This window comes from Crocodylus porosus, unplaced genomic scaffold (genome assembly GCF_001723895.1).
Source record: "Crocodylus porosus isolate Cpor-Errol unplaced genomic scaffold, CroPor_comp1, whole genome shotgun sequence".
Classification (NCBI taxonomy): Eukaryota; Metazoa; Chordata; order Crocodylia; family Crocodylidae; genus Crocodylus; species Crocodylus porosus.
In genome coordinates this window covers 98,004-110,736 of record NW_017728930.1, presented here as the reverse complement: position 1 = coordinate 110,736, position 12,733 = coordinate 98,004, and the positions used below count along the sequence as shown (strand labels likewise).

Below are 12,733 nucleotides of genomic sequence, written 5' to 3'. Positions count from 1 at the left end.
CGATACCGGTGTACAGCAAAGCTGAGTGTGCACTCTACGTTCTCTCTTTCCTCCTCAGTTAAGTCTAGTCCACGAAAACCTCGTGGGAGACCCAGGAGCAGTTCTGATCGAAGTTCGGCTGCTCTCTCGGACTCCTCGTCAGTGTGTTCTCCTCCAAGCAAGTCTGAAAATCTATCCATGGAAAAAATAAAGAAGAAAGAATTGAAGGGTGGGGAGAAGAGACGAGGCAGGCCTCCAACACTTAGCAGTGTGAAGTTCAAAGTATCACAAGTGAAGGACACATCGGATGCTCAGAAGGGGAGCAAAGAAGAAAAAGAGAGCCTGAAGAAAATAAAAAGGGCACCGTCCACTACATTTCAGCAAGCTGCAAAAATCAAGAAATTGAGAACTGGTAAACTCTCCCCACTGAAATCTAAATTTAAGACTGGAGGGAAACTTCAGATTGGGAGGAAGGGGGTTCAGATTGTTCGCAGGAGAGGAAGGCCACCATCTTCTGAACGTTTAAAGACTGCTTCAGCGCTGGTCATAAATTCGCAGCTGGAGAAACCCCAAAAGGTACGTAAAGAGAAAGATGGTACGCCACCACTCACAAAAGAAGAAAAGAGTGCTGTTAGACAGAGTCCTCGCAGGATTAAGCCTGTTAGGATTATTCCTTCCACAAAGAGGACAGACGCAACAATAGCTAAGCAGCTCTTGCAGAGAGCAAAGAAAGGGGCACAAAAGAAGATCGAGAAAGAAGCAGCTAAACTGCAGGGCAGAAAGGGAAGAACCCAGCTCAAAAATATCCGTCAGTTTATCATGCCAGTCGTGAGCGCTATTTCTTCGCGGATCATAAAGACACCCAAGCGGTTCATTGAAGATGAAGATTATGACCCCCCTATCAAAATAGCTAGACTAGAGTCCACACCAAACAGTCGGTTTAGTGCTACATCCTGTGGGTCCAGTGAAAAATCAAGCGCTGCTTCTCAGCACTCATCTCAGATCTCTTCAGATAGTTCACGATCAAGTAGCCCTAGTGTTGACACGTCCACAGATTCGCAGGCATCTGAGGAGATGCAGACGCCTTCTGAAGAGCGGAGCAATACTCCAGAAGTTCACGCCTCTCTGCCTATTTCTCAGTCCCCAGAAAATGATGGCGCTGATAGGAGAAACAGGAGGTTTTCGATCTCAGAAAGAAGTTTCGGCCAGAGGGCAGCTAAAAAGTTGTCAGCCTTGCCAAGCGCGTCCCAGCAACAGTCCTCCTCCTCTCCTCCCCCGCCGTTGCTCACTCCTCCGCCACCGCTCCAGCCAGCTTCCAGCATCGCAGACCACACACCCTGGATCATGCCTCCAACAATACCGCTGGCGTCGCCCTTCCTTCCCGCTTCTGCTGCACCCATGCAAGAAAAACGCAAGTCAATTTTGCGAGAACCAACCTTCAGGTGGACCTCTCTCAAACATTCTAGGCCAGAACCACAGTACTTTTCTTCAGCAAAGTATGCCAAAGAAGGTCTCATCCGTAAACCGATATTCGATAATTTTAGACCCCCGCCACTGACTCCTGAAGATGTTGGCTTTGCATCTGGTTTTTCAACACCTGGTGCTGCTGCTCCAGCGCGTTTGTTTTCTCTTCACTCTGGAACCAGATTCGATATGCACAAAAGAAGCCCTCTGTTGCGGGCTCCGAGATTCACCCCAAGCGAGGCCCACTCCAGAATCTTTGAGTCCGTGACGTTGCCTTCCTCTGTCGGCCGAACCAGCGCAGGGACCTCGGCAGCAAGCGCGTCTTCTAGGAAACGAAGGAGAAAAGCGTTTAGCCCCATTGGATCCGAGCCCAGATCTCCTTCGCATTCCATGAGGACGAGAAGTGGGAGACTTAGTACCACTGACCTGACAATGCTCACATCGCAGTCATCTGTCCCTTCCTCATTAACTAGCATGTCTGTTAGTTCTCTTGCCACTAGTGCCTTAAATTCAACTTTTACTTTTTCTTCCCATTCCCTGAGTCAGTCTGGGGAATCAGCAGAGAGAAGCCAGAGACCAAGGAAGCAGACTAGCACTCCAGCAGAGCCTTTCTCATCCGGAGGTCCTGCTCCTCTCTTTCCCTGGTTCACATCAAGTCACCAGACAGAGAGAGGGAGAAACAAAGACAGGGCTGCAGAGGAACTGTCCAAAGACAAAGACACTGACAAAAGCATGGAGAAGGACAAAAGCCGCGAGAGAGACCGAGAAAGAGAAAAAGAGAATAAGCGGGAGTCGAGGAAAGAGAAAAGGAAAAAGGGGTCGGACATTCAGAGCAGCTCTGCTCTGTTCCCTGGAGGCAGAGCGTCCAAAGAAAAGGTTGTCAGTGAAGATGTTGTAGCATCATCTTCTGCAAAAAAAGCTGCGGGGCGGAAAAAGTCTACAGCAATAGACCCCATGGCAGATGTTCCTGCTGCGGCTCTTGTAGAGACGACAGCCGTCAAAACCAAAATACCCAAAAGAGGTAGAGGGGTGTTAGAAAAAGCAGATCTGGAGCTTGGTTCTGCTGCTGCATCTCTGGAGAAGGAGAGAGCTGTACGCCTTTCTGCACCTTCATCAAGCACTGTTAAACATTCCGCTTCCTCCATCAGCTCTATGTTGGCTCAAGCAGACAAACTTCCAATGACTGATAAGAGGGTTGCCAGTCTCCTGAAAAAGGCAAAAGCCCAGCTGTACAAAATTGAGAAGAGCAAATCCCTCAAACAGACAGATCAGCCAAAAGCACAGGTATCTTTTTTTTTTTTTTTTTTTTTTTCCTGTGTTCATGATGGTTCCACAATACATTTTTGTGGCATACTTGAATTGGAAATTGCTAGTATCGTTTAGATGCTAAAACAGAAGAATGTAGTGTATCAAAGTGAGTAACTGTTAATGCAGCAGATGGTACCTAATTTGAAAATAAGAAGCTCTGGGCAGAAGTTGAGGGGGAGAAAAAGCTGCTGAAGTTGGTTCAAGATGGAGCTGCACATGGTTTTTGGAAGCAATGCAGTGTCTTCCCTTGCTGGGTTTCTTAGGCTAAAATTGAGTGATGTATTAATCTACTGTAGTTGGAGTTTGTAAGGGCTAAACCACAGAACTTAAATCTTTTTATTTCGTGGCGCGTTTCTGGTGCCCCATTTCCCGACTTGCCAAAATTACGGAAATTTCTTTCTCTTTTTTTTTTTTTTTTTTTTTTGAGGTTCATGTTCTTGTGATCTGTCTTATAAGAAAGGATCAGGTTCCCTAGGGATATTGCATTGGACAAAAATGGGAGCTAATTTTTCTCTTCTGTGTTACCCGTGCCCTTTTCAAGGGCTCTTACTGCATTTTTCTCCTCTGGTATTTTCTCTCACATGCTTTTTTTCTGGCAGTAATGCTTATTTTTGATTTAAATTTTATTTACTTAGTCATATTTTCATGTGTCTTGCTGGCTCCAAGGCCATTAGACAGCAGCTTGATTTGTCCCTCTACCTTCTGTCGAGACCGTTAGACTGGTGTAAAGTATTAGCCGGTTTTATCCTAATCTCTCAATGCCACCTTTAAATTTTTGGTACCAGTGCATTTTATATGAGGAAATAATAGCATTTAGACATTCAGTTTCTTGTGATCAGAGATTAAAGTTGGCCATAGAAACTGTCATTTTAATTCGAGTTAGGTTGCTCTGTATTGGACAATTGAAACTGAAAAAGCAACTGTGAAATCCAGCTTCGTCTCAAATTCTTAAAGACCTGCTGATTGAACATCTAATTTCATGCATTCAGACTTACATGAAGTGGTGAGTAATGTGTTGTTACATGTTCTAGTGCAGTGCCTGTCTCAGTACCTTTTGTTCTCGCACACCTGAAATTTAGGGCCAAGAGAGCGATTCTTCTGAGACTTCAGCGCGAGGACCGCGAATCAAACATGTTTGCAGAAGAGCAGCTGTAGCACTAGGCCGAAAGCGAGCAGTATTTCCCGATGACATGCCTACTCTGAGTGCCTTACCATGGGAAGAACGAGAGAAGATTCTGTCTTCCATGGGGAATGATGGTAAGTTCAAAGTTTTCCTTTGCAGAACTGCTGTGGTTGTTGCAAACCCCCCACCCCCAAATTTAGTGGATGCTTGCTATATAGGTAAGTGTGTAATGCTATAGAAATGACTCTGCTGTGTTGGAAATTTAAGCAGGGAAAAGTCTGTGTTGAGCAGATACGGAACACTTGAAATAAATTTCTAGTGCAAGAGGTTTTGCTATTCTTGCTACCCCCTGTTACTTTTACAAACGTGTGCCTTAAAATTTCAGTTTCTGGACTGGAGTCTTAAATGTGTTCATCTTTTACGTGGCTCTGCAGGTTGAGCCACTGCTTTCTGGAAAGGATAATTCCTGAGCTAACGGAAATGGTCTTAATGGCTCGTGAATTCATATCAGACTTTTCTTATGACAGATAAGTCATCAATAGCTGGCTCGGAAGAGGCTGAACCCCTTGCTCCACCTATCAAACCAATTAAGCCGGTTACCAGAAACAAGGCACCCCAGGAGCCTCCAGTGAAGAAAGGTCGGCGCTCAAGGCGGTGTGGACAGTGTTCAGGGTGCCAGGTTCCAGAGGACTGTGGTGTCTGCACGAACTGCTTAGATAAACCCAAGTTTGGTGGGCGTAACATAAAGAAACAGTGCTGCAAGTAAGTGTGCATCTGACAAGCGCCTTGGCTTAGCCCTGCTTTGGCGTGAAGCAAGTGCCCGTGCCCCTGGGATGATGGGGAGAGAGTCGCTCTGTGTCAAAAGCGGAACGGATGGGCTGTGGAGGGAATCCGGTTTGAAAAGCTCTGTCTAGTGCTTGGTTGCTCCAGAAGTAGACCGTTAAAGGAAATGCAAGTGATAGAACACAAACTGATATTGAGTATTTTTGCCCTAAAATGTGGGCATCTTTTTCTTTAGGGCCTTCTCCCTCTCCTGTCCCCAGATACAAAAATCCATGCTTCCTTTTTTGGGTCATTTACAGAGTTTAGTAATGGCGGAAAAGATTGGAAATTATTTTCCTGGCAGCGTATTGTAAAGAATTTGATTTGTCTCCGTATTTTTTTTTTAAATGATGTGTATATACGGTGTTTTTCTAGTACATATTTGGCATATGGTGAAGGAAACCATGGAATTTGGTTACAAATATCACTTTAATTTTTCTTGATCCCTCGTATCGTTTTATCCAAACCTTTTTATGCGTAAATATCACTGGTTTGGAGCTCTCTTTTTATTCTTTCTTTAGTCTTTACATTAGACTGGCTTTACCAGCCTGCATAATCTGTTTGAGACAGCAGCAAAGCAAAGTGGCATAAATAAAGATTGTTGTGATATGAAAGCTATTTATAAAGCGTAGCTGTGAGAATTGCTGCATAGTGTGCATCTGTGTGAAAACACTCTGCAGAGCGCAGTCTGTAAGTCATCCCTCTATCAGCAGCTCTTCCCAGGCCCTGGGCAAGTTTTCAAAACCAGTGGTCTGTTACCAGAGGTAAAGGAAAAAGAAACATGACTCCGGTGTGCAGCAGATATTGTGCACTTAATATTGCATGAAAATTGGGCGTTTAAGTTGTGGAAAAAAATAAACATTTGTTGACCCTGTGCTGCGCCACTCCATATAATCAACAAAGTTATTTGCGTACGAGGGAGATGCTTTGTCCTGCGGACCAAGTCCACGTGCAGTCACCAACTATTTAGCCCAGCTTTCGTTGAATTCCAGGAAACTTGCAATTGAGGGAGCTTGGCATGGTTTTTCAGATCTCTCAAATGTGTCCGGAGACTTCTGTGTCTCCCAGATCCCAGTGTACGAGAAAGGGAACCGATAGAGATGTCGCCATAATTGCTTTATCTCTGGTGGAACTCTGTGCAAACTTGCAAGTTGAGTAACTGACAATGTGAGCCAGAAGTTTGTGAAAAGGCTTCTCAGCCCTAGACAGTTTTAAAGGAAAAATGAATGGTTTTGCATCTAAAAGCCCCAATAAGTTTGTGTTTCCAGCCCTTTACCCCTATTTTATCTTTTTTCCTCTACGTTCCATTTATCCTAGGATGAGGAAATGCCAGAATCTGCAATGGATGCCTTCAAAAGCATACCTCCAGAAGCAAGCTAAAGGTAGGCACAGCAGGTTATCCTTTGGAAAGTTCTGCTTTGGGTGCTAAATTCATCATTAGCTGTTTCTTCCCCAATCACTGTGACCACGCTGGCCGTGGTACTCAAAATTAAATGTGTTAATGTTATCGGCTGCACTATTCCCACTAGCGCTCAACCTTCCCGTGTGCCGAGGAACTCCAGAATCCGTGTTCCGAGAGCCCAGCGCATTTTTCACGTTCTTTTGATTGTAAAATAAGATGGATGCTTGGAAGTCACGTAACCACATTTGACTGACTTGATTGGTGCCTTTTTGTCTGCAGCTGTGAAAAAGAAAGAGAAGAAATCCAAGACAAGTGAAAAGAAAGAGAGCCACTCTGGGAAGAACCAGTTAGACTCCGGGCAGAAACCAGTTCCTCCCACTGTCCTAGCAAGAGAAGATAATGCCTTGAAGAAGAACAGCGAACCTGCCCGAAAGCCCAGTGAGGAGAAAAACGAAGAGGGAGGCTCCTCTGTCCCAGTGTCGGAGTCCAAACAGGTTGCTGCTTCAGGTTCCAGAAAAACTGGCAAACAGGCACCCCAACCAGTGCAGGTTTCCCCTTCTTCTCAGCTGCCTAGCTCAGGGCCACTGAAGAAAGAAGTGCCCAAACCTGTCCCTCCTGAGCCCAAGAAAAAGCAGACTCCACAGCCAGAATTAGGTAAATGAACACATTTAATTAAAATAACCAGTCATCTCTTTTAAAAACTGACATTGGAGTAAAAGGTTGCAACTGGTTGTTTAATATTGAATGTTTTTAGGGAATGTAAAACTGGAACATTCTTTGTGAACCAGAGTAAATTTCATGGCAAGTTTTTGATTTTAAAATCAGATTTCTTGATCTAGAACTTAGTACCGTATTGTTCCATTTATAAGTCGGCCTATTTTTTTTCCTCCAAAAGAATCATAAAAATTGCAGTCAGCGTATATGCAGGGTCACCCTGTCATATGGATCCCCAGCAATTTTGAGGGTTTTTTTTTATACTGTCAGTGTTTTTGTGCAAGCATTGAAAATACTAAGTTAACTTCAGTATGTGTTCTTTTTATTTTGGTATGTTTGGTGCATCATCCCTCCCCCTCTGTGTCCTTTTTTTAAGTTGTATGACTCTCCTGTAGGAGTTTGTAAAAGCACCAGCAGTTTAAGGATTTTGTATACTTTTACCACCTGATGTGGGGAGGGGATGGGGGCAGGAGCCATTTTCCCTAAAAATGTGGTGTCAGCGAATATGCGCAGTCAACTTATAATCGAACAATATGGTATATGCAAAGGACTGTCTAGTTTAAAGTGCAGTTGCCACAGTGTTAAACTGTTGTTATTGTTGTCCACGTGGCACATAACAAAGTTGAATGGGCCAGACGGAGCAAAATTCCTCCCCAGAAAATCAGTGTAGCGTGTATGTTACGAAGTGAGACGCACAGGTCTTAGACCGCAGTTTTAGGGTAATGCTTTGCTGTTGGATGTGTTGCACTTTGGGGAGTCACGTGTGTTTCGGGAGTGCAGGTTTGCCCTGTTGTTTAGGAGGATGCTGAAGGCAGAGAGAATTGTGGACAGCTGCAAATAAGGAAGCTGTCCATAGTAAAGTGTGGGCCTAAAATTGCATTTCCTTGAGCGTATTATTCCTCTTCTTTCCAAAGGTTGCTTTTAGTTCCAAGAACTTGACTTATGATTTTTCTCTTCTTCCCTAGGCACAGAGCAAAGCAAACAGAAAAAAATCACTCCCCGTCCAAGTTTCCCTGTGAAACAGAAACCTAAAGAAAAGGTGGTGTACTGCATTTTGTGCTGCATATTCAGTAAATTACAAGACTTTGAAACTTACTTTCTTCTGTCAGTTACAAATGTGCAGCCTTGACTTGGCTTCTGAGCTGTCTATGATTTAAGGAAAGATTGTCATGTAAATAGTTGTTTTAAGAATTCAATTCATTCAGAATTTACTTCTGTTCCGTACTTCTGGAATGTTAATCTAAGATGGGGACAGTCTGGTTTCCACTCAAATTCCAGATCTGTGTGTACATTTACAAAGGACAAATTTTCCATTACTTATCCTTAGGGAGAAATTTGAAGCTTTTTACCGAGCCAGATTTCTTCACTTACCTCCTTTATGCCTCGGCTTTGAGTTGTGTGTTTTGTAGATCACATCAGCTAATTTTCTTTGTACGTGAATTACCGTTGTTCTGTTTAACCTGATTTATTATTTTTTAAGATGGATAGTTTTTGGTGTTGGAATAAATGTTTTTTTTAAATTGACTTTCTAGGAAAAGCCCCCTCCAGTCAGCAAGCCAGAGAACAGCACATTGAATTTGCTCAGTACTCTGTCCAACGGAAGCAGCTCCAAGCAAAAACCGCTTACAGATGGAGTCCACAGGATCAGAGTGGACTTTAAGGTAATGGTCCAGATGTCTTAGGAAACGGTTTGAATGTGATTGGCTGTAAACAAACACTGCAGTTGGTTTCCCTCAGGAACGATACCCTTGCCTTTTAACTTAGAGATGGTTAAGTGGTCTCCATCCCACAATATGAATAGGTAGTTTAGGAACCCTTTCAGCTCTCTGAAAAGTCATTCTGCTAATAGCCTTTCGTGTACTCTCTGTTTACAATTACAATTTCTGTATTGGATGAAGAGGGTACTGTAACTCAGAACACTGATCCTCAACAAACGGAAGCACACGTGAACTTTTCAAGGAAGGATTTCCGTCAAGAAAAACGTAAAACTGTGACTGCCTCTTGAGTCCACGTACTTTGAAACCTTTATTAATCCTACCTAAGTCACAGCAGTCCTTGGAGTTTTGTCTGGGGTTTTAAGTTAACTATTGAACCTTGCAGCTTTTTTAATATCAGTCACTGAAATACATTGAACACTTTCCTACTGCATCTTCAAGACTAATGCGCCAATTACTCTTTCAGTTCCTCAAGAAATGTTTTAGTAGTTAAAACTATAATGTGGTCTCCTATTGCAAAGATTTTGGGTTTTTATAAAAAAAAAAATACTACAGTATCATAATTCATAAACTATGAACGGTCAAAATAATTTTTAAAAAATGTACTCGTGAAAGTGAGTGTATTATGAGATGTTCTCATTAAGTCTGCTTACTAATTCACAAATCTGTCATGTTTATTGTGGGTCAATTTAATAGCAAGGATTAGTGAGAGAAGACTAGTTATTGGGTAAGAATAGGTTTGAGGGATGAACTTTTTTGCTGTTCTGAAAATGAAGTTGCTTAGTTAACACTGCCTAGCAGCCATTGTGTTGGAGTGGGGTTTTTTTGTTCTGTGTTTGCCTTGACGTTGGGTTTCTCTGTTGTGCATGGTGTACACTTTTGTGCTTTCAGGAGGACTGTGAAGTTGAGAACGTTTGGGAAATGGGTGGATTAGGCATCTTGACCTCGGTACCTATCACTCCTAGGGTGGTCTGCTTTCTGTGTGCCAGCAGTGGACATGTGGAGGTAAAGTATCTGGTTGTGCTGTCGACAGTCTTAAAACGTGACAAGCAAGGAGCTTTTCCAACAGTAGTGCATGTGAGTCTCTCTGGTCATCTTAAACCACGGGGAATTCACTAGCGTCTACCACTCCTTCCTCTTCTAATCCTGTTACGTCCTGTAGTGCCCAAACACATGATACATAAAATCAGCCATTGTTTAAAGAGTTTGGCAGTACCTCCAAAGGAAGTGACTTGATAGTTGAGACAAAGGGCAAAGTTTTTCAAAAGCACCAAGTCTCATGCTTAATGATTGAAGCACCCATTTTCTGGCTTTAGGGACCTGAGTTGTGTTGAAAATTGACAGGAGGGATCTGGGCTCTCGGCCCTTTTCTTCAGCGGCTCATAAGTTATTGAGCGTGGGACTCGGGTGCTTTGAAAACTTTGTTATCCTTCTTCCCTCATTCCTTATGTTACAACCAAATTGGGGAAATTTGAGAGAAGCGTTAACGAAATCGCTGAATGAGCTTCTGGAAGGCTTCCTCCATCACCAGGTTTACAGACTCAAAATGCTGAGGAAGGAAGCGTCTTACTTGGCATCCAAGTACCCAGCATTTTTTGGGTTCTCCATAAAGAATCGATGTCCACTAACGTCCAAACCTAATGCTGTCTAAAGTTAGGCTCTGGCGCTATATTCTGTGCATTGAAATAAGTGGCCTGACTTCCGATGTCATGGTTAGGTCCTGAAATGTGGATGCGCACATGTGGGTTTGGGGTCCTAATTTTAAACTTTGGCATCGGAAAATTTTGCATAAGAGGCTTTGTACATAGTTATTTCATGTCAAGGTAAAATATTTACGTAAAAACATAACTGCCCTTGACTGGGTCACACTGTAGATCCATCTTGCCCAGACACCCATGTCTGAGAGTGGATGCTGAGAGGCAGTGAACAGGGTATGACCAGGGCTTTTCCCCTGTTCCTTTCCCACTTGCAGATTCCACCATGGAAGGTCCAGGAAGTTCTGATTTGGAGGCTGTATGCTTAATTCACATGCTCAGTCACTACTGATGCCCCTTTCCTAAAGGAATATATCCAATCCCTCTTTGAATCTGGCTTAATTGCCCCAATGTCTTGTGGCAATTAATTTCACGCTCTAATTACATGCTGTACGAAAAAGAACTTCCTTTTGTTAGTTTTAAACTTACTCCCTAGTAGTTTCCTGGTATGACCCCCTAGCTGTTGTATGGTGACAGAGCCAATAATAAACCCCTACTGACTTTCTCTTCACCGTTCAGTATGTTGTAATGTAAACCCTTACCATGCACCCCCCCCCCGGTCTCTTGCCTGAGCCGAGTAGGCCGAGCTTCTTCAGTCTCTTCTCATTTGGAAGTCCCTCATTAGAACAGACACAAGCATTTGTATTCAAAAGTGGAGCTTGAAACAGACCTGGGAGTAGGTGGGTTGGGTGAGAATTTGGGAAAGCATTTGACTTAGCTGAGTTTTCCCCCTTGTAGTTTGTGTATTGCCAGGTGTGTTGTGAGCCCTTCCACAAGTTCTGTTTAGAAGAGAGCGACCGGCCCCTTGAGGACCAGCTGGAGAACTGGTGCTGTCGTCGGTGCAAGTTCTGTCACGTCTGTGGGAGGCAACACCAGGCGACAAAGGTACTAGGAATAACTTAGCAGGGCTGCTTTAAGCTAACTCTTTTCCCTCCCAGGTCAGGAAATCCTTGTAAAATAACCCATCAAAATCATCAAGCAGTGGGACCAGATGCGTCATGATTTGATTAGCACCGGGGCATAGAATCTTTCCTCACACATAATGGCATAGCATTGTCGTTTCTTTGACTGCGTGGCGAGTAGCTTAGCTGTGATCGTTGCCTGTCCCACGGGATGTGGGATCTAGCGTAAAAGAAGTGCTCTGGGGATAGTGTCCTTCCTTGGCTGTTTGTTACAGTATTGCTGGTTTTGACCTTTCTGTAGCAGTTGCTGGAGTGTAACAAGTGCCGAAACAGCTATCACCCTGAGTGCCTCGGACCAAACTACCCAACAAAACCCACCAAGAAAAAGAAGGTTTGGGTGAGTTTGCTTTCTACAGCTCTGTGTTGGCCTGTTTCTCGAGGAACCGTCAGCAAAGCTCAGCTTGTCAAAATGTAGACCTTGACATATGTGAGGGGGTTTCTCATGCTATGACCAGATTGTCAGCTTCACTGAGTGAACATCCAAAATGTACTGCCTCCTTAGGGAGGGTGTTCATGGTTTTCATAAGGAAGCTTTGGTAGTGCCTTAATAATGAGATGGCTTTTGGGTTGCTCTTATGGCAAGTGCCCACTCCACCTTTCTGTTGATGAAGGTGGCCACGAACTTGTGATTAATCATCTTCCTAATTAATCCTTCTGAACGTGGTGTGAGAGAACAAGAGACCAAGACATTTATAAGTAAAGAATATAGGTTTCCGCTGTCAGTTGTTACTGGCGCATTGACAGGTGCATGCCTAACACTTTGGACCCTTCTGTAATAAGAATTTGTTTTCTGCTGCATCTGAGGTTTTGTTAGTTTCCTCTAATTCTTGCTCAGGCACATGGGGTTGTAAAGAACATCATCCTAGTCTTGCCTTGGGATTTTTCAAGCTACAGCAAGGTTAACTATGGCATAGTTGTCAGTGGCAAAATAACTGGGGTAAGGTGTATTTTCTTTGTGTGGTTGCATTTCCCTTGGAAGAGGGGAGCACTTCCTTTGATGGTTATCTGTGGGGCATTATATGTTGAAACCACCCAGTCTGACCTTGGAAAGTACGTTTATCTCTGTCATATCACAGCTGCATGTTAGATGATCAATTTGCGGAACAGTCCTTTGGGACTAAAGAATAGAGGTCCTGAGATGGTAGCAAAGATGCTCTCTTCATCCAAATACGTATGTCCTTTCTTGCAGATCTGTACCAAATGTGTTCGCTGCAAGAGCTGTGGATCAACAACTCCAGGCAAAGGGTGGGATGCACAGTGGTCTCATGACTTCTCACTGTGTCATGATTGTGCCAAACTCTTCGCTAAAGGTACAAAAAATGTTTGCACCATGAGCAGACATGGGAACTTATTCTTAAGGAGACTGTAATCTTAATGAGAAGATGTCATTGTAGAACTGTGAGGATCAATGAAGCAGTTGAGCCCTGATCCCAGTGTGCAGTGCCTATAATTGGCATGGCTTGGAATCTGTTAAAGCACAAATTATGAAA

General features: G+C 43.6%; 1 protein-coding gene across 5 annotated transcripts in view; it reads left to right on the top strand.

The window, feature by feature from the left end:
• The window catches only part of KMT2A (lysine methyltransferase 2A), a 41,680-nt gene that overhangs the window by 2,744 nt on the left and 26,203 nt on the right, over positions 1-12,733 (top strand). For 4 of the 5 annotated variants that reach the window (XR_002102498.1, XM_019543065.1, XM_019543066.1 and 1 more), the window contains exons 2-12: positions 59-2,727; positions 3,831-4,008; positions 4,402-4,636; positions 6,014-6,078; positions 6,378-6,752; positions 7,778-7,851; positions 8,345-8,473; positions 9,419-9,532; positions 11,020-11,166; positions 11,485-11,580; positions 12,433-12,553. Coding sequence is in view for 4 of the 5 variants with exons in the window: in XM_019543065.1 (XP_019398610.1) it covers positions 59-2,727; positions 3,831-4,008; positions 4,402-4,636; positions 6,014-6,078; positions 6,378-6,752; positions 7,778-7,851; positions 8,345-8,473; positions 9,419-9,532; positions 11,020-11,166; positions 11,485-11,580; positions 12,433-12,553 (4,203 nt within the window). In the remaining variant the exon portion in view is untranslated. Of the gene's footprint in view, positions 1-58; positions 2,728-3,830; positions 4,009-4,401; positions 4,637-6,013; positions 6,079-6,377; positions 6,753-7,777; positions 7,852-8,344; positions 8,474-9,418; positions 9,533-11,019; positions 11,167-11,484; positions 11,581-12,432; positions 12,554-12,733 lie in introns of those variants that run through there. The other variant, XM_019543068.1, reaches the window with a different exon arrangement.